Genomic DNA, 21,619 nt, shown 5'->3' on the forward strand with positions numbered 1-21,619 from the left:
GACAACTAAAATAACTATAAATTTGTTCTAAAATTTGTATGGTTCTGACTGTACATCACTCATCATAGTTAGCTTGTTGCTAAGAAAAGACAAAAATGGCAGTGTCCATGTTTTTTTCCACACTTTGTAGTTTGAATACACATAGGTATAAATTACACATGTCCAAGCTTCCCATTTCCGTATGATGTATTTCTCACTTCAGAGGTAAGGCAAATACAGCATGAGATAGATGTGAGAGACATCAGTAAAAGGGTTGGTAAAGAAAAAAAAATTGTGGTTAACAACACATATTTAATGACTATGATGCTCTTGCATTAGAAAGATATGTAAGCAGAAGAGCAACTGTTCTCTTCAGTTAATGGAGAATGTGATCAGACTGTCAGCAAGAACAGTCCATGAACAACTACACAGAAAGTGATATGGTATGGCTGCAGTGTATAAACCACTCATTAAAAAGACAAACTTACATGTGAAAATTATGTGGTGCAAAACAGTACATTGATCTACAGAGATGTGGTACAAAGTGATAGTCAGACATGCTTCATCATATTTTCGACAAGTGGGGAGTGCAAGCCAAAATGGCCAAATGCTTCACCCCTATAGTAGGAAGTTGAAGTAAAGGTTTGGGGAAGTACACAAAGTTTGTAGAGAAGCAGAGCTCTCCACCTCCATACAAATACCATCAGTTTACTGTGTTGGTGGGGGGAAATGTCTGTAAGGTGTATAATGCAAAAGGTGTCTGTAGTTAACAGATAGAGGATTCCCCGGTCACGTGAACCACATGTTCCAAGGAATATATGAACATTTTGGCTGAAGACCTGTCTTTGTTTTGTCTTATACCGTAGATTGAAGTAACTGTGCTATCGTTCAACAGACTGTTCACTTGCAGTACTCTTTCCAGTCATCATAACTTTCAGTTGCATGTTACAGGAACTGGACACTAGAATGAAAAGTCATGGTCTTGATGCAAAATCGTCTCTCATAGAACATGCAATTCACTGTGATTGAGCAACTATCTAACCATGTTAACCACTGAAACTTTTTCAGGCGTTACTTCAACAAGTGGCTCAGTGCAGTTGTCCATTTCTTGGCTGTGGAACTCCAGATAATAGGTCATAACAAGTAGGGCAAGTAATAGTTTTCTTCCCTTACCTTTTACATTAGATACCCTAAAAAAATTTTTACAGAATATTTAAATAAGTTGGAATTGTTTGTTGTTTCATACAGAAAATACAAATTTGTACAAAACATTTTCATGCAGTTGTTCTTTCCTTTTGTATAAAAGAACTATAAAGGTCTTCATTGTGTACATATAGTAAATGTAAATAACCCTTTCAAGGTTTTAAATCTAAATGTTACTAAGTTTTCATTTTGGAATGAACACTATCATTTTAGAAGTAAAATATGCTCCCAACTCAACTACTCTGAAGTTCTTAACTTAATAATTTAATGTTTATATATGTCACAAAATAATTTTTCTTCAAGGTTGCTTTCAATGCACAGGATGATGAGCAGGTGCACTTTCTGCATAATGTTCTGCATCTTCTCTCTATGCTATTGTAAGTAATATAGTACTAAAACTGTTTGTTTTTTAAAATCCAGATAAGATATTTTAATTCTAATTCTTGTACATTTGTAGATGGAGTCTCCTTAGAGTGGCATGGAAAGGAACTTAAGAGAAGTTACAGTTATACAGGTAAACACATGTAACAAGACAGTTTATATGTATCGGCAGGCTATTATTTAACCTTTTGGATAGAATGCACGTCAGAACTTCAAAGAATGCAGTTTAAATAGTCAGATAAAGTAGGTTTCTGTTGTCTCACCAATGTACTGTGGGGCAAAATGTGGTTTCTCAAGGACAATGATGCAACAAAAAAAAAAACAGGTGCTAATGTACACAAGTACAAATAGTCTGAAAAGTGTAACGCAAGAGCAGTTATACAAAGCAGCATAATACACACAAATTACACAGAAGGGAGAATGTATCCCATCATTATCAACATGAATTAGGCATCATCTGTGTTGGGTAGTGCTTCATTCTTTTCAACTCTGATGTCATGAACATTTATATTGTCTTCGATTTAATGATTGAATGATTCATATCTACAGTGTATGCACAAATTTAAGAAACTTTATACAGGCACCCTACAGATTTAAAAACAAAAGAGCAATGAAATAGTAGTCATGTGACTTGGGAAGTTAAACCCAAATAGTGAACAAAACTGGAGGGAGGAGGGATAAAATCAGACTTGCTCTTTGGAAGTACTTGGAAGGTGGTCAGTTCAAATCCCAGGACTACCAGAGAGCCAGTATCAGGTTCTTGAGCAAGGTCTCCAACTTCAGTAAGTAAGGCTATGATTGCTTCCTGTATACTAGGACGATATTCTTGCTCACTTGTAAATCATTTGGGAAAAATATTTGACTAATGAATTGAAACAAGAACTGTTCTTTTGAGGCTTAACACATTTTACCACAGGAGGCATTCCGTTCAGGTCTGATTAAGAGTTTGTAGTTCAACCAAAAAATGCCTTGAAATGATAGTTAACAATTCTTACCAGGTTCCTGGGCTGTATGTTTTAAAGTTGTAACTAATGATATGGATAATAAGTGTGTCATCTATTTTGCTGTAAAAAATTGTATATGAAATCTAAGAGAAGTACTATGCAATACCTACATGTTGTATTTATTTATATTTATTGTTAGAAGAACTTACTGTCAGTGGTACAGACCTGAAAATATGCAATAACCACAAAAATATGTGTGTCATGGATATGGAAGACTGTGCTTCTACACCATCACATGGGAAGGGTAAAAACGTTCATTATTCTTATACTGTATTTGTGTGTGTGTGTGTGTGTTTCCCTGACAAATCTCATCAATACATTGTAATTCCTCTTGTGATTAATTCAGTTAAGAGTGCAGCAGTTAAAAACACCTTAATTTCATGATTTCTTTATGCATAATCACTGATGTCATACAATTTAATTTTAAGTGTATGTCCTTAATTGTGTTTTCACTCCACCCCAGACAGTTTTTTGAACACATCATGCCGTTATCATGTCCTACAGAAATCATTTGTTTGCAAATGGATTTATTTAAATAATGTCAAAGCCAAAACAACAAACTCATTTGTTTTCATTCAGTAAGTATGTACTTTGTTGTTTAACTCCTGAATATGCCCCTCTGAGAGCTAAATCTTCAATTATTGATAACTATGTGTGTGTAATTTCTGTCATTTTTACTTCTTGTTTCTGTAGTTTGTTTTTCAGTTAGCTACACTTTTACCTTTTTGCTTTTAAAAAAAACATGGATAAGTTTTCCATTTAAAAATATTTTGTACATGAAAATCGGTCAGAGATTTTACATAAAACAGTTTCTTTTCAGACGCTTCCTTTTACCCACATCAATATTAGTGCTATAAGTATGCTTTCTAGTGAGATTTTTACATTCTTTAATATAAAAAGTGGCTTGTTTCAGACGTGAAGACTTCAAACATTGTCCTAGCATTTTTAGCCCAATTGCTGCCTTTAATATGAATATAATATCAAAGGATATCGTCAACAAAGCTAAATTAATCTCAGAAGCTTACACAGTATCCATCGAAGCAATAAGTAAGTTATATTGTTGCACTGTTCATAATTTTTAGATGTTCAAATATTTAGATTTTATGTATGACTCACTCAGCATTTTTCTTATAGTTATTTATTTATGTCAAATAAATATATAACAAACTTGTGTTTTAGCCCAAGCTCCACGTCCTGTTATCACATCAGTGAATGCAACATCAGCAACATCACTAAATGTAACATGGACCAAACATCACTGGCACAGCACGAAATGTCAAATCCGTTACAAATGCTCCACTACAGAACAATGGACAGTGGTAAAACTTTTACAACAAAAGGTAGTTGAAATGTATGGCAGAAGAGTTACAACAGAAATATAGGTAGTTGTTCATAAAATTATACTAGCTGCTCAGCTTTTGTACAGAATGCTCTGTATGACTATACTTTTCTAAAATAACAGCAAATTCTAATACAAGGAACTGCAAATGTACATACCTTATCACTTGTGGCTGAAAAGCTGCATTACAAAAAGAAAATATTAATCTTATTTATACATATACTCCAATCCATCTTCAGGATTTATTGACTGTCCCTGAGAAAGAAGAATTAGAGATTTCGCATGAAATTGATGGCCTGCAGCCTTTTAGCCAGTATAATCTTACTGTTGCCTGTAGCGGGGATTATGGGCTATGGAGTGACTGGAGTGAAGAATTTCAAGGAATGACATTCGAGGCTAGTAAGTATAAAAGAAAAGTTTGAACCCAAAATTTAATATCACTAATGTGCTCCGAACAGAAGACTTTTTTTCTGATTTCTGATTTTCAGTTCCCACTGCACCACCTTATGTCAGTTTTTATGTTGAGCCTTCTAATAACAGATCCAGGCTTCAAAAGCTGATACTTATCTGGAGGGTAAGTTTAAGGTACATTAGGCCTCATTTATCGAGCTGGATATGAACAAATTTGTTTGTGAATTCTGTTTGTTTAAAAAAAAACATCAGTATCCTAAAGAATTCCTGAGTTTGTATAAATTCATGTATAAGGAGACTCACTAATGTGAACATCAATCAATCGGCTTTCAAATCACACAATTGGCATTAGTTACTGCAGTTTTATACTGTATATGAATTATGTTGTCGGGTTTAAATGGCTTATTTATTTCAATTGAACAAATGGATTTAAAAAATATTAAATATGAAAGAAGCATGGATTCATGGATATGGATATGTCTAGTCAATTAATTAGACAAAAGAAATGGTGCCACATAAAAGGAGCGATGGGATAGCATGTGCAGTGGCTCAGCTGATGAGGTGACTTATAAAGCTTTTCCATTTGGCTTGGCATCTTCTTTTAATGCTGTGCAACACTTTAGAGCCAGCACTAATTCAAAAAGCAATTTATGATCTTGTGTCATTTGTTAGTGCTTGAATTTCATGCTTCTGGCATATTTAAAAGAGGGATAAGTGACTGCTCTGGTATAATTCCTACAGTGAACTCCCTAGTTCGCATCATCAGACCTCTAAGACGGCACTGGGCAGAGCGCATTGCTGTTTGTGAGGTCATAATACAATTATAACTCAGCTTTATGTGAGATTTGCCTTTTATGAAGTTTTATGGGCATCATTATTTGCAAATAAGCTGTGTGTGAGTTCTCTTTGAACTTCATAGGTGAATGGCATTTATCAACATGTGCATGTGAGAACAAAGAAAATCAGTGTTACCAAAACTTTTTAAATCGGTCAGGAATTTTTAGTTCTGTGTAGATTATGAAAACTTTTTCATACAACATTATTAAAAGACTGATGAATGAGGTCCAATGTCTGTGTCTGTGGGGTTACAAGGGATAATAAAATACAGTCCTTTTGTAACTATAGTATGTATTTAACTATTCATGTACATTAGGCTTTGGAGATAAAGGAGGCCAGAGGATACATTCTTGGATATGAGGTGACATACACACCTACCAAACAGCCAGGTTTGAAGAGAACAATTTATACTACGGATCAGAAAGCTATCTTAGAAGTGACTGCAGGGGACTATAACCTGACAGTAATGGCCCATAACACTGCTGGATGGTCTCCTTCAACTAATCTTCGAATCAATGCTGATGTTTTACAAAGTAAGCTTTTTCCTTCTTTAACAATTTAAAAATAATCATTATTTTAGCATAAACATTAGGCTACAGTTCACTCTATGGAAATCGATGTGAGATAAGATCTTTTATCTGCCTTTCAGAAGTAACAGCGCTTTCGTGTTTATGCAATGTTCTATGTGCCTTTCATACAGTAAAAAGATATCTTATTATGTTTATATCAAGGTACACCATGCATTGTTGTAAACCTGCTGTAAGCAGATCATGGTTGTAAACCGAACATAGTTCTGTTCAGAAATCAGTAATTTTCCTTTTATGTAAGTATTATGTACTTAGCCACTGAAAATGAATGAAGCCAAGCTAGACAACAAGAATCAATGTGTAGTTAATGTGCTGTTTTATTCAGTATTATCTGTTAGTTTGGTTTTACACTTACATTTATTGGTTTGTCAAATTTTTGTTTGAAGCTGCATGCAGAATGCAATGTTTGAATAGCGCTGTTAAACAAGCCACTATTTATCTATCAATTAACATAAACAGACACAAATTAGTTATAAAAGACAGACAAACACAATAGGGTTGGAGCAAGTGCTAGTTCTTAAACCATTTGAAGTTTTAGAATATGTTAAACATATGAAAATGTGCTAAAAGGTAAGAAATAAGAAGCAATGTTTAAAACATATGTACAGGATAAATTGCCAACAATATTACTGATAGGTCTGCCAAAGATAAAAGGACTCTGGGCCAGCAGTGAAGCATTTTCACTGAAGATCCGATGGGAGACAGCAGCTGTGAATGTTAGTGAGTTTGCCATTGAGTGGTTCTCTTTTGGTGATGTTGCCTCGAAACAATGGAAAAGACTAAATGGCTCAACATTTTCAACAGTTCTGACAGGTAAATACTGCAACTGAATTTCAGAAGTATATCAAAAAGATGTGTGCGCAACATTCCCCTATTTTTGTTATTATAACACAAACGCTCATAATATTGCGACACCTTGCTATTTTCGTGACTTAGCAAAGAGTGATGCAACTAGGTTTAGTTAGGCGAGTTGCTGCAATCAGTTGCTGCAAATTAAATCCACTCCATTAAATACAGCATGTTATCTGCCACTTCACATGCATGAGCGCAGGTGCTAATTTTGGAACACAAAAATAGCAACTGAGCACTAACAAACAGACAGATAGTCTATTATTGCTAAATTGTCATAAATTACCAGCTATAATTTGTTTCACTTTTACAGGTTGTGGTAACAGAAGTGAATTACATAAATGCGTCTGCCTCAAACTCTGTTTCAGGACAGATCAAGCCCCTAAAGAACTACAGCATCAGTGTGTATTCTCTTTATGGAACTCTGTGTGCGCCCCCAGAAACGATTCAAGCCAGTCTAGTGTATGGAAGTAAGTATATACACATCCCAATATTGCTGTTTTCTTTGTGGTATTTACAATTTTTAAAGAGCATCACATTGAATGTAAAACTCTACCGACAATGCTATCATTGGATTATTTGATTAGACTTCTGAATATTTAAAAATAATAATAATAATAATAAATTGAATGTGTCTTTAGTTTATCCAATCAATGTATAAAGAAAAATTTCTTGTAATTTCACCTGACATTTTTGATTCTTAAAAACCTGTTTTCAGGTTTATGTAACATATTTCAAAGGGATGCACTGCACCTTGAAATGACCTATCTGTTTACCATAACATGAACTACTTCCAAATCTGTGTATAGTATATACCTACATTTGATCTATTTTTCAGCACTTCTAAACATTGTTCAGCTGCAACCTGAAATTGTGACAAAAACATCAGTGACAGTCCAGTGGGTGTGGAAAAAACAATCCCCAACCACAAATGTTCTTCAATATAGACTTGTGTTAAGTGGTGCCAATGAAACAAGATGTAAGTCTCTAGATACAATGCTTAGTTTAAACTTTATTTTACTGTAAAAACTACATTGCAGTTAGAATTTACTTACTTTTTACTCTTTCATTTAGCATTAGTGATTTTCCCAAATCAGTGGCAGCACACATTTCACAACCTACAGACAAACGTCAGGTACATCGTATCTATTTATGGCGAGACTACATCTGGTCACTTTTTGAAGGCAAACACTGAATTTATAATGCCTTATCTTGGTGAGTAATCCTCTGCAAAATGGAGCGATGTTAATAAAAACAATACATTTGATTATTTCAATAATAAAGTTGCATTTTAAATTGTTGCATTTTAAATTGTTTTTTGGTTTTTTTCAGAAACTGATGAAACAATAAAAGTTGCTGTTCCAATAGTACTTCTTATTGTTATATTCAGTATTTTCTCAGTTCTCTCCAGAACCGTGTAAGTACCATATTTATCCTATGTTCAGCTAATTCATATTTATTCTTGTTTTTAAATCCGTTCTGTAAGTTCTATAATAATACTTGGCAATAAGTGTGGAGAAAATTATATATTGCCTGGAAATAATTAGAGTCATTTTTTATTTATTTATTTATTTTTATATACTCTTTGTATAAGAACATACTACCAATATTTCAACACACTTTCTGTCTCACAGCTATAAGGACTACTTTTTCCCCAACATCGCTAACCCTGGGCATAGTCTTATTGGACGCTGGCTGCTAAATCATCCACATGAGGTAATGGCTAAAATGTCTTATGTTCTTATGTCAGCTACAGTAGTAATCAACATTATATAAATTAAAAAACATGAGTTGTCTTTTTTTTTACTATGCTTTCTCTTTTCAGTTTCATTTATGCATTTGTTTATTTTTCCTTTTTGCAAATGTTCCACTGTTTTCTTCTGAATTTTCATGAGTGGAACAGCTCAGCATTTAATATTGGCCAAGCAATCAGCAAGTGAATGTAGTTGTTAAAAATCACAGATTGTTGTTATAAATAACAGTTCTACCTTGGTTGTTAAAAAGACCAGAAATGTATAGGATAGGAAAGTTTGATAAAACCTTTAGGCTACTTCTTGAGCAGACACTGGTATTTAATATTGATCTTGTTTAAAAGATAAGTAAAGACAATATATCTGGTATATCAACAGACAATGTGTACAATGGGTATAAAAAGTCACACCCCTGTTAAAATGGCAGGCTTTTATGATGTAAAAAAAAAAAAATTAAACCAAGATAAATAATGTCAGAACATTTTCCACCCTCAATGTGAAATTACAGCATATAAAATTAAGTGGAAAAACAATCACAAACTTTTTTTGGGGGGGAAATGGGATAAATAATAATAATAAAAAAAAGTTACAATAACCTGTTTGCATAAGTGTGTACACACCTAAACTAATACTTTGTTCAAGCACCTTTGGATTTTATTACACCACTGAGTCTTTTTGAGTAAGAGTCTATCAGCATTGGACTGACTTGGCAAGATTTTTCAACTCTTTCTTGCAAAAACACTCCAAAAACAGATCCATCAAATTGTGAGGTTCAGGTTTGGGGTGATTTAGTTGGGATGTCAGCGATAGGTCTCTTGGCAGCCTCCCTGGTAAGTTTTTGCCTTGTCCGTTTATACATTTTGGAGGGATGTCTTGTTCTTGGTGATGTCACAATAGTGCTCCATTTTCTTTATTTTGTTGATGATGGCCTTTACATTCCATGGTATAGCTAATGTTTTGGAAATTCTTTTATACCCCTCTCCTGATTCATACCTCTCGACAAGTGAGATACCATGCATGCTTTGTAAGCTCTTTGCAGACCATGACTACAGCAGTCAGATGAAACAAAGAAGATGTCAAGAAAATCCTACAGAAACTGGATTTGGGGTTAATCAGAATAATTTCATTGAAGAGAGCTGTATGATAATTACTTTTGAACATGAGCTTCAATGTGATTGGTTCATTCTGAACCCAGCCACATTCCCAATGATAAAAGGGTGTGCACATTTATGCAACCAGGTTATTGTATTATGTATATGTATTATAACTTTTTATTTTTCCTATTTTCCCCTAAAATGTTTCTGAATGTTTTTCTGAATGTTGGTCGTTGTAATTTCACATTGATTGTGAAAAAAAGTTTTGATAGGATTCGTCTTAATTTCTTTTTTTTTTTTTTTTTTACATTACAAAAACCTGCTGTTTTAACAGTGGTGTGTAAACTTTTTGTGATTAAAAATGTTTGTTCATTTGACATGTTTTTTTTTGTTTTGTTTTTTTTTGATTGAAGGAGGCTGTGGTGAATGTGCTCAAATTGAAGGATTTCTCAGAGAAACTGAGAGAGGATTTCTCAGAGACTGAAAAGAGTCTCATTCACATAGAGCCCAAAATGTCCTTAGATGGACAGGATTTTGATGAAGACATGACCATGTCAAAAATGTCTTTTCCTGATAACTACCCGATAGAAAATTCAGACCATTTGGAGAATTCTATGACTTTACCTGGTTTTAGTGAGTATGTTGAAAACTATGAGATACAACATTTTTCCCAAGTGAGGCAGCAGTGATCATATCCAAACTAAGCAAAAAAAAGTAATCAGTAGCTCAGAAACCTAATAACCATTTTCACAGTCATTACTGGACTTTTACAAAATTATGTTAGTTTTTATATTTACTGTATATAGCATGTCATATATATTTTAATCTTACAATGATTCCCATTTCAATATGTATAATATTCATTTGTGGTCAGATATCATTGCTAGTATGTTGTTAGTATACTGCAAGAAATTATAATTTTGTTGCAACTATACTTTCATTTGATGCAATGTGTATGTAAAGAATAAAATGCAACTACGTGTGCAGTGTACAGTTATCGTTAAAAAAAATCAGTGACAGGGTGGTTTAATGCACTTGGAATGTGCATCAGTACAAAGTGTTTTTTTATTTATTTATTTATTTTTATTCCTATATACAGTGGGGGAAGTATGTATTGAATGCGTCAACACTGGAAATATATTTACTGAAAACAATGAGTATATTCACATGAAATTTTCACCAGACTTTACTATTAACTCAAGAAATCCACACATAGAAAGAAATCCAAACAATAAAGTACATAAATGGAGTTATGTGTAATAAAGAGGAATGACACAGGAAAAAAGTATTGAACACACTAACTGAAATTTATTGAATACTTACTGTAGTGGAGAAGCCTTTGTTTGTAATGATAGCTTCAAGACACTCCCTGTATGAAGAAATTAATCGACCGCAATATTCAGGTGTGATTTTGGCCCATTCTTCTAAACATATTGTCTTTAAATCTTGTTCAATTGGATTCAAGTCAGGTGATCGACTGGGCCATTCTAATGCCTTGATTTTTTTCTCTGAAACCAATTGAGAGTTTCCTTTGCTGTATGCTTTAATCGTTGTCCTGCTGGAAGGTCCACCCACGTCTCATCTTCATCATCTTGGTGGATGGCAGCAGATTCTTCTCAAGAATCTCCCAGTAAAGGGCTCCATTCATCATTCCTTCAATTATATGAAGTCTGCCAGTACCATGCAATGAAAAACAGCCCCACATCATGATGCTTCCACCTTCAAACTTCACTGTTGGTTTAGTGTTTTTAGGGTGATGTGCATTGCCATTTCTTCTCCAAACATGGTGTGTAGTATGCTCAATTTTGCTCTCGTCTGACCAGACTCGACTCTCCCAGTATTTCATAGGCTTGTCCAAATGAGTTGTAGCAAACTTTAAACAAGCTTTGACATGCCTTTTCTTTAGTAATGGAGTCTTGCCGGGTGAGCGTGCATAGAGGCCATGGCGGTGGAGTGCAATGCCTATTGTTTTCTCTGTGACGATGGTACCTGCTGCCCCCAAGTGTTTCTGGAGCTCTTTCCAAGTGGTCCTGGGCTCTTGGGCTACTCTTCTGACTATTCTTCTGAATCATTGGTCAGTAATCTTGCATGTAGCTCCTGTGCGTGGCCGGTTGATGACGGAGTGATGTTGCTTCCACTTGCGGGTAACGGCCCCAGTGGTGCTTACTGGAGGATTCAGAAGTTTTGAAATATGTCTGTATCTGATTCCATCAATATGTTTCGTAACAATAAGGGTGCGAAGGTCTTGGGAGAGCTCTTTGCTTTTACCCATCTTGAAATGTTTCTTATGTGACACCTTGGTAATGAACAGCCTTTTTATAGACCATCAAATTACTAACCCAGCTGATATTAATTTGAACAGATAGGAGGTATAATTACTTTCTAACTACTTATGGATTTCAGCTGATTCCTTGCCTTGGAGAACTGCTTTTTCTTAGTGTTTAATACTTTTTTCTTGTCACATTCCACTTTATTCCACACAACTTAATTTATAGACTTTAATGTTTTGATTTCTTTATCCTGAGTTAATACTGATGTCTGGTGAAAATTTAATGTGAATAACCTCATTGGAAATATATTTACTGAAAAAAAATGTTGGCACATTCAATATTTATTTCCCCCACTGTGTGTGTGTGTGTGATCTGATCTACCCTTCCGGTAAAAAGTTTAGACACACACATTATTATTTTCCCCACATTTTAGAATAATAATAAAGTCATTAAAACTCTGGAATAATACAAATGAAACTATGGGAATTAGGTTGTGATAAAAAATCCAAAATAAATCAAAATAATTTAGTATTTTAGCATCTTTAAAGTGGACACCCCTTTTTGCCTAGAATGTATCCTTGGCATTTTCTCAACTAATTTCTTGAGGAATCCCCCTGAGATGCAACAGTAAACAGTTTTAAACAGTATTAAAAGAGTTCCTACTTATGCTGGACACTTATTGGCTACTTTTCGGAATATTTCGCTCCAAGTCACCCGTTTAAAAAAAATATTTTAGTTTATAATATAAAATTAAAATAAAATGTTAGTTTTCTAATGAAAGAAATGAATATGTTGGCACAATTACATTTTTGGCTACAACACCGATTTCAAACATTTAATCATACACCTTTAGATCAAAAGATTTTAAAGATCATGAGAAACATTCAAGTGTATCCAAACTTTTGACTGGTAGTGTACATAATGTTGTAGGACATTCATACTTCTTGTTAATACTTATAACAGCTACAAATGGTCACTCTTCTTACAATACAAAAATTCTTTCATAAATGACAAAAAAAATAAAAGTTACTATAGAAACAATGGCATATTAATGATTTATACAACAGTGCTGTTGAGTTCTCAAATCTGAATGGTCAGAAGGTGCTGATTAATTTTCTACAAAAACAAGACAAAAGTGCCAGCTGCAAGGCAAATGACAAGTTTATGACTTGTTTCACAAGTTCCACAACATTAAATGTAAATATAAAACAATTTAAAATGTATGATGTGTCATTCTTTAATAAATAAAAAATAATAATCACTGGAAAATTGGTGTGTTATAAAATGAATAAAAACACATTTGATGTGCTGTTATTGGAAAACAATCAGCTCCAGGGTGGTAACAGCCCTCTGTTTCACATAAAGCTGCATCAGACCATACCTATAACAGCACTTACAGTCATGTTTTATTCCACTCTTAAAAGTGTATGTTGTAAATGTCTCAAATAAACACACAATTTTTTCAACTTCTTTCATGATTTACTTTTACACATCACATGATTTTATTACACAGTATAGAGTGACATTACAAATATTTATATCCACTTGAAAAAAATATTTAAAGTTGAAAATAATTGAAACAACATGGTGAAGATTTCTTTATCTTGACTTTAGAAGGATATGTAACCATGTTTCTATGACTGAATGGAGAGTGGTTACGTTGGAAAATAGTGACGTATTCCCATTTTCCCATATTTGTGGCCAAATGCCATTAGCAAAGTTGACCTCATATTGAACCCATGCTAGCCTATAAAAGGTCCTCGCTACATCAGCCCCATCCTCCAGCCATTCTGGTCACCCAAAGGGACCAGGTGGCCTGGTGGTACTGCACTCAAAACTTGCAGATCCACAGTTACATACATAAACTTCTGTTCTACTACCGTTCATTCCAGAGCACCAGAGTTTCCTTCTGAGCGACACTTATCTTAGTGCTGCCCAGAAAGGAGACATGCTGTGCATCAAATGGTATTTAATGGAAGAAGGTACGTCTTGACCTGTGTTCAAGTATGCCTGTGCAATCACATTATTTACCCAATAGGTTAAGCTTTAGACAGCAGAGCCAAACAAAGTTCAGTGTCCTGTCGAGTATGTTGTCTGTGAAGAACAAAAAAAAAAGCGTTTTCCAATTATTGGACGTTTTCAAACCGTTTTTTTTTTTAACCACTTTACCTGATTTGTTAAATAACCCAAACCCTAACCGTAGTTGATTGGATGGTTGAACAACGCCTATCCAGTCTGATGATGCCCACTGATTGGAAAATGTCAATTTATGTTCCACAGAGACCTATACTTGGACCTGCCAGCTAGAACTGCCAAAATATAGTGTCACCCTGATTATAACAGTTATGAGTGACGATACCGGTATGAAATTTTATACCGGTTTATAGGGGGAAACAATATGAATGAAACTTACTTAATAATAACAGTTCCTATATCAATATCCTAACAAATAGAACAGCCTTAAATAATGTATAGTCGCCTAATGAAGAGTTTGCAACTCATGATAAATTTAATTAAATGAACGCATTGAAAGTTATTTACTGATGCAGCATAGCACGCACACTGACAGAAGACATTACATTTAACTGACAGGAACAACTACGCGAGGTCAGAGGGGCAGCACAAAATTAAAATATTGAAAACAAGTATGGAGCCATCTGCAGAAATTGCACGAAAAACATTTCAGCAAGAGGAGGGAACACGTCAAATTTATTTGCACACCTTTGCATTCATCACTCATAGCTGAAACAGCTAAGGTGAGAGGTGATAAAACACCAACATTAAGCATGTAACAACCCACAATTACCCCATAGCACCATCTAGCGTCCAACTAGGGCTAATACCAGTATTATAGGTTTGAAATAGGGATACCGTACAGGTGTGAAAATTATGATATCATGGCAAGTCAACTGCCAGCTTGCTGTCACTTTCACATACCACTTAAAAGCCCTCACAGGACATAGGACTAGGTTTGGCACATTCTCACGTGCATGATAAGGCTAATATAATAATGACAGGTGTATTATTATAATGCAACATCAACACTTTTGGCAGGAATGCTGGGTTAAGCCGTAACATAATGTTTCATCTGGCTGTAATGAAAAAGCTAACTTTACCAAAAACACTGTGGTGTTTTGCACCACAGTGAGAAAACATTTAATTTGCCTGCACATGTCAGGTAGACGGAGCATACACACTCACTAGGGTGTGTGTGTGACCGTTTTGTGAACATTTTAGTATGCTGGAGTTGCTTGCAGGCCCCAAACACATAATTGTTCATACTATGCTTTGATACAGTTTCATCTGGGACAGTATTTCCAGTCTGATGGGTAGAGGGTAAAGCAGGCCTGTCAGTAACAAGTAGAATCATGGCCTGTTGTATTGCCTGAATGTAGCAACACTGGTTGCTAAGACTGTTGGATGCACTGCAGTGCCTCCTGTTGTCGACATTATCTCTTCAAGGGTCATATTAGAGATAGAACTCTTACTTGACAGTTTACATGCTTTTTAAACTAGTGTATTAGCTCTCATATTCTGCAACTGCAGCCACAATACTTGCCCTATTATTACAATGCAAGTTCAGTTTGCATTAAAATGGACATACAGTCATATGAAAAAATATGTGCACTACATGAAATATGGGCAAGCAAACATTTGATCAGCTCTGAAACAGTGCCTATTAATGAAATTAAAGTACTTGAACAAAACCACAAGGAAAATTAGCTTTTTCAATAATTTATTCAGCAGAAATATCAATTGATGTGATATTTTTCTGTGGAAAAAGTAAGTACACCCTTGGTCTCAGAAGCTAGTATTGCCCCCTTTAGCAGAAATAACTTCTTGTAGCTGTTTTGCATAATTGTCCACCAGGATTGCTGGAATTTTTGACCACTCTTCCATGCAATATTCTTTCAGTTGCAAGATGTTTGCGGTTTTCTTGCATGTACTGCCCACTTAAAATCTCCCCCACAACTTTCAATGTGATTAAAATCCAGGCTTTGTCTAGGCCATTCCATAACCTTCCAGCAAAAGGAACACCAGTCACTATATAAGAGAGGTATAAATAAGACAGGTTCCACCTGCACACCCTAAGTAGGTTCCAATCTTGAGCACCTGATTATAATTATATGGATTTGAAGGTGTGATGTAGGGGTATACTTACTTTTTCCATGTGACTGATCAGTTTTTGTTAATTTAAATTGTGAAAATTACTACAAAAATGTCAATTTTGTGTGTTATTTGATAGAGTGTATCAACTTTATTAATAGACACTATTTCAAAGAGGATCAAATGTTTGTTTGTCGAAATACAAAAAAAAAAAAAAAAAAACACACAATTTCCATGGGGTGTACTTATTTTTTCCATACAACTGTAAGTGCTTATTAATCAAATCAGTACATTGTGGAACAACCCAATAATTTGCTTCAATGTATGTACCACATAATGGATTAGGCATTTGCTCATTTGCTCTGTGTCTGGCAGAGGATCAATCTTTAGATTTGCCACGGCAGGCTTAACACGAATTTGTAGCATGTTCACGATCACTCCTGTGCTGTACTCCTTCATTACATTATGATCTTCAGACAATGGTGGGCTAGCAGCACTCTCCTTCAAGAGAATGATATACAGCCACTGAAAATACACCTCAGCACTCTGTGCAAGGTAGCTGTACTGAGCTCTCTTTCACTTCACTGCTCTCTTGCATTTTGATAGTGAAGACACTTGCACTTCCTCTTCAGCTATGTCTCTTCTACCTCTTTATGTTCTTGCTGGGGCAAATTGGCCAAGGAGCTTATCTTTCTCATTTTAGAAGATTGGACTTAGCAAGAAATAAACCGACTAGAGCCCTATACTCAAGTATTTTCAATTATCCTGGTCAATCATCTGGTCCTGGGCTTCATAGGTGGACCTTCTTGCACATTCCAGGGAACTTGCTGGCAGGGACGAATATCCATGCCAGACAGGTCTTGTGGGAGGGACTAGACTAAACTCAGCCCCTGGTCCTCCAGATTAGGGGTTGCACATGGGGCCAACAACTCCAGCCTGAGAACCCACCTTGTTACAGAAACTGCAGTGAACGCATCTTCTGATATCATAACAGAACCTGATGAAGCTGGCCAGACAAGAGCCCTGTACTCTGCATCCATAAATTCACTACCTCAACCCCTTGACAACATAAGCCTGGAAAAGAGGGCTAGGAGGATAAAGTGGGAGCTTTTCTAGGCTACCCAGACATGGACACAAGGAGACAACTTTGCTGTTCTACTTTGCTAGAAAACTAGTAAACAGCAAATACACCACCAGCTCTAAAAGGATCCACCCTGGCAGTCTGGAATGAAAAGTAGTAGAACTTTCAAGTGTAGTGATCTGTAAGATTGTTAAAATGACAGTGTGGTCACTTACATCTATTAGCAATATCACAATTTATTCATAATAATTATATTAGTTTAAGAGTTTTGGTATAAGATTTTTGGTATAAGATACACTTTTGTTTCTCATCTCACTCCCTCATATCATCCAAACACATGGCAAATTATGAAAACACAATCATGCTATTACACCCTAGTAACATTCAATTCAAAGGTTTGCGTTTATACCAATCCAGTGTTTCACAAGATAATGGGCAATAGCTTGTCTTGGAGGCATGAAAAAAACTGCTTGGTTACCCTTCACAAGAGCATCTGTTACCTGCAAAAATTAATGAAGATGTTTATAGGTTTGAGAAATTTATACAAAAATTCCATTGCTTGGACAAAATTCTCCAATTGACTACATGCACTGTTTTACATTGTTTAATCTCATTTTCGTGTATGAATTGTATAGCTGTATTTTCATGAAGAGACGACCATTTTATTTTTGTTGTGGTGGAAGACAGCACAAACAATGTAGTAAGCAATCTATGTCCATAAATATGTTTTTTGCTTTCTAAGTAAATTCATCTGAGGTCCAGAGTTATGTTAATTTCATGAAAAAAGTAGAAACAAGATTTTAAGATAGTTGCCTATGCAATGAATAAGAGAATGGGTGTTTTAAAAAGTGGTTTATTCATTTGTATGTCCATTAAATTGCTTAACTTAGCCCACTCATTCAACCTACCCTTGGGGTAAATTGTGCTAAAAGTCAAACCTTTTCCAGACTGCATATAAAGGAAAGTAATTCATTAAAATACATTATGTTGTTTTCCAAAGAGTCAGGAAAGTTTTTAAGGTAATATATATTTTGCATCTTTTTATTGCTTTGTAAAACTGTAGAACAGAAAAAATTCAGACTCTTACCTCTTGCCTTGTGAACCAGCGAGCATCTTCAATTTCAATTTCATCAACCTTTATGTCTGTAGACATTGCTACTGCAAAGCAACCAATCATGAGCGATGACGGCATTGGCCATGGCTGGCAGGAGACATATTGGACAGGGCCAACAGTAACTCCACTCTCTTCTAAAACTTCTCTCCTTACTGCATTTTCAATGGTCTCACCTGTTCCAACAAGCACAGTAACTAATTCATTTACAAGACAATTCAGATGTAGACAATATAAAAGCCAGTATAAATTAAAGCATAGATATGCAGTTTTTCTACATAAGTGCAAACAGAGGGTTCTTCATGGTTTCTCTGTATGGTTGCTGATTCTAACTTGCATGCACACACATTTACCTACATGCATGTATTTTGGGAGGTGGCAGGAAACCCTCACAGTCATGAGGAGAATATATATATATATATATATATATATATATATATATATATATATATATATATATATATATATATATATATATACACACACACAAAGCTTCAAACTTCCAACCTTAAAGCATTTATACTTATATTTTATACTTTTTTACTCTCACACTATTTTATAATGATCAGTTGCTTTGTTTCTTTATCTCTTAATGAATCTTACATTTTCTATAAAGAGCAAATTTCTTACAGTAGTTTTTGTCTACCTGGTTCTATGAACCCAGCAAGACATGAAAACATTCCTGGAGGAAATGCCTTCTTTCTTCCTAGGAGGCACTGATTCCCATCTGGGTGAAGGACCAGCATGATCACAACAGGATCTGTAGTATAAGGAGCCCATAAATCTGGTGATTAAATTCACTGGTAAATCAAATCATGATTTCTGGCAGAAACAACTACGAGGTTAATTACCAACTCTAGGGTAACAGGTATTGTGGATTCCGTGAAGACTCCTGCAGCCCTCTGTCAAGCAGGTTCTTTTGTAACCTCCTTCATCCACTTTGGTCTTACCACCACAGGTTGGGCAGAAACTGTACCGGCTGTGCCATGCAAGGACAGACCTGGCTTGTGCAACAATACCTGTGCATATAAAAAAATAATAAAGAACAAAATTCAATTATTTGTGGATAAGAAGCAAACTTAGTAGATGGGATTCATGCCTTTGGAACTAGAATTTTATTCAGAAGTTACTGATTATCCTTAAACATTATATAAAAAGTATAAATATAGAAAACACTAAACACCACACTGCTTTCTTAGACCTAATGAAATGGATGTCCCACCTGCTTCGTCTTCATTTAGCATTAGGAGCCTTGGCATTGGCCCTGAAAGGAAGAAGCTGTCTGAACCTGTGACCTTAAGACTTTCTGTTGGATTCTTCTTGGTATTTAGAGCAAACCATGCAATCAGTCCATCTTCATTTGATCCTGGTGAAGAAGGTGAACATTCCTGCTTTTCTACTCCCAGAAAAATAACCATCGTGTCACTCTGATGGAGTACCTCTTTCACGGAGTCCCTTCCAAACCTGTACAGTTTTAACTTAGGTCGAATATCCTCTGGCTCTGCTGTAACAAAAGGGTCTAAGTTATGAAACACAATGAACACTGTTTCTGAAGAGGACTGTTTAGCTGAAAGCCATTCCGAGTCAGTCCTTTTATCACTCATTCTGTTGAGATATTCTCTACTGAAGTATGTTTCAATGTCTGTCAATTTATTGCTTGGTAGAATCCCATGATGTGCGACATCCCCACTGCTAGCTAAGAAACGGGCAATGTGTCTGTGTCCCCAGAATTTTGCTATGCCATGAGCAGTTTGGCCTGACTTATTCACCAAGTCTTTATTACACCTGTTGACAAGAAAAGTTCCTTTTAGTCAAAAAATGTATACTTTGTTACTTGAAGGAGTTGTATCAAATCAATCAGTTTAAAATCCACTTTATATATTTTTTTATTCAGCACTTTTATCCAAACAGTGAAAAAGACTAAAATCATGACACATTGAAGAGCAGGTGAGGTTTAGGGCCATGTTCATGGGCCTAATACAGCGTCTCTGGTAATGTTGAGACTACACACTACCTTCATGTCACTAAAACATGTCATTAACACCTAAGATGTATGTAAACACTGTAACTTACCCATTTAAAAGTAACGCTTTTACCACATCAAAGTGTCCGTTTCTTGCAGCCAACATTAAGGCTGTCCATCCTTGTCTCCCACTTTCATTGAGCAGTTGACTGGAGTGAGAGATCATAGTAGAAACTTTGGCCAAGTCACCTCTGGAAGCACAATCCAGGAACTGTTCAACCATCTCATCCTTAGCACTCATCTGAACACTTGTCATATCTTAAGTACTGAAATAAAATTAAAAAATGACGTCATTGTGACATACAGAAATGGATGAATTAACTGTCCGTTTAAATGAAAAAATAAAACAAAACAGCAACAACACCTATATATCTAGATTCTAGCACTCAAAAAAAAATTAACCCCCCACTGCTTTTAAGTACATGTTGGAAAGTATTACTTACTTTTAACAGTCAGGTGGTAGTATGTGACGTTAGAGCTGTCGGTTAGCAGAATTCTGACTAGGCTAAGTGGGTCTTTGGGTATAATATAACACGTTTAAAATTACTTGCGCTTTCAAATGTTTTAAACTTAAGCTTTCAAACCTGACGCCAAGGGCACAGAGAAAGCACTAGGCTATATGCTTGCAGACGTTGGGTAGGAGTAAATAATTAACATTCTTCTTCCAAAGTGGCGCCCTGCTCCCTATTCCCTAAAGTGCATTACAGTGTTATTTACCCTCGAAGGTTTATCGTTTGGACTCTAACCTATTATAGTGCATTGTGGAATTTCAGGAATTGACCAGATATCCCCCACAGTGTTTTTATGCGTGAATCTAAATTGAAAAAACTCCCCAATAGTGCACTATCTAGTGAATAGGGTATGATTTCAGACGTATGTACAACAAGGTCGGCCGCCGCATGTTAATGACGACAACATCACGTGACACAGTAACCACGTTTCTTGGTTCAAACGCGCACTCTAGTGGTTGGAGTAGACTATACAGTTTATTTCACCAGTATTGATTCCAGGTAGAAAGAAAAGAAAAAGAGCACTTCTACTTAATGTGTTACTGTCAAAGCAACCACCAAAAACACAAGGAAAAAGACAGTAGTCAAACTTTTGCAATAAACTCAATATCATTGTTGCTTGTACAAAAAGAAAACAAAAACATTAGGAGACAAATATTACAAACGACATTAGGCCATGTGAAAAAAAGACTTGAAATAAGCCTAATTTATTGTTACTTAATACTGCCTTGTGAATTTGGAACTGTGATTAAATGCTGTTGCAAGATGCAAGATTCTGGCCATGCTGTTTGGGTGGGAGGGATGGCATACTCTCTCTTCCCTAACAGATTAACTAATCATGGGCATGGATATGCGGAAGAGGGCAGACAGCACTTTCCTCTGAGTTAGTCGCTGTCAAAATACGTATGGACCCGACTGTACATTCTGTTATGGTGAATAAAGTCATCACACAGAAAGTCACGTCTGTGCCCTGCCCTGTCTCAGTACTTTCAGGTAAAGCTTTTTGTTTATAGTTATCATAATGTAATGTTCCACAACATTAAATGTAATTGTAAACAGATTAAAAAGTATGACGTATTGTTC

At 35.5% G+C, this 21,619-nt stretch overlaps 2 protein-coding genes across 4 annotated transcripts; one reads left to right on the plus strand and one right to left on the minus strand.

Moving 5' to 3' along the window:
- The first annotated feature begins 403 nt into the window (after nt 1–403).
- LOC108265121 (interleukin-6 receptor subunit beta) lies at nt 404–14,723 on the plus strand. The gene is made up of 17 exons (XM_053680283.1): nt 404–1,122; nt 1,486–1,559; nt 1,640–1,696; nt 2,707–2,811; nt 3,031–3,145; nt 3,481–3,614; nt 3,747–3,907; nt 4,146–4,305; nt 4,395–4,480; nt 5,471–5,687; nt 6,378–6,554; nt 6,959–7,060; nt 7,429–7,569; nt 7,665–7,805; nt 7,923–8,007; nt 8,225–8,306; nt 9,849–14,723. The coding sequence occupies exons 2-17, from the start codon at nt 1,496–1,498 to the stop codon at nt 10,122–10,124; spliced, it is 2,103 nt and encodes a 700-aa protein (XP_053536258.1). The 5' UTR covers nt 404–1,122; nt 1,486–1,495; the 3' UTR covers nt 10,125–14,723.
- Nucleotides 14,724–17,111: 2,388 nt separating this feature from the next.
- nudt12 (nudix (nucleoside diphosphate linked moiety X)-type motif 12) lies at nt 17,112–20,919 on the minus strand. 3 transcript variants are annotated; one of them, XM_017468740.3, is made up of 7 exons: nt 20,471–20,919; nt 20,078–20,218; nt 19,227–19,789; nt 18,856–19,023; nt 18,651–18,764; nt 17,981–18,180; nt 17,112–17,393 (listed from the first exon to the last, which is right to left on the minus strand). In XM_017468740.3, the coding sequence occupies exons 2-7, from the start codon at nt 20,191–20,193 to the stop codon at nt 17,283–17,285; spliced, it is 1,272 nt and encodes a 423-aa protein (XP_017324229.1). In that variant the 5' UTR covers nt 20,194–20,218; nt 20,471–20,919; the 3' UTR covers nt 17,112–17,282. The 3 variants fall into 3 exon arrangements, with proteins under 3 accessions (XP_017324229.1, XP_017324227.1, XP_053536259.1); XM_017468738.3 differs by having other exon boundaries at nt 20,078–20,293; XM_053680284.1 differs by lacking the exon at nt 20,471–20,919 and having other exon boundaries at nt 19,227–19,508.
- Nucleotides 20,920–21,619: the final 700 nt, after the last annotated feature.

The sequence above is a fragment of the Ictalurus punctatus genome, chromosome 5 (genome assembly GCF_001660625.3).
Source record: "Ictalurus punctatus breed USDA103 chromosome 5, Coco_2.0, whole genome shotgun sequence".
Lineage (NCBI taxonomy): Eukaryota > Metazoa > Chordata > Actinopteri > Siluriformes > Ictaluridae > Ictalurus > Ictalurus punctatus.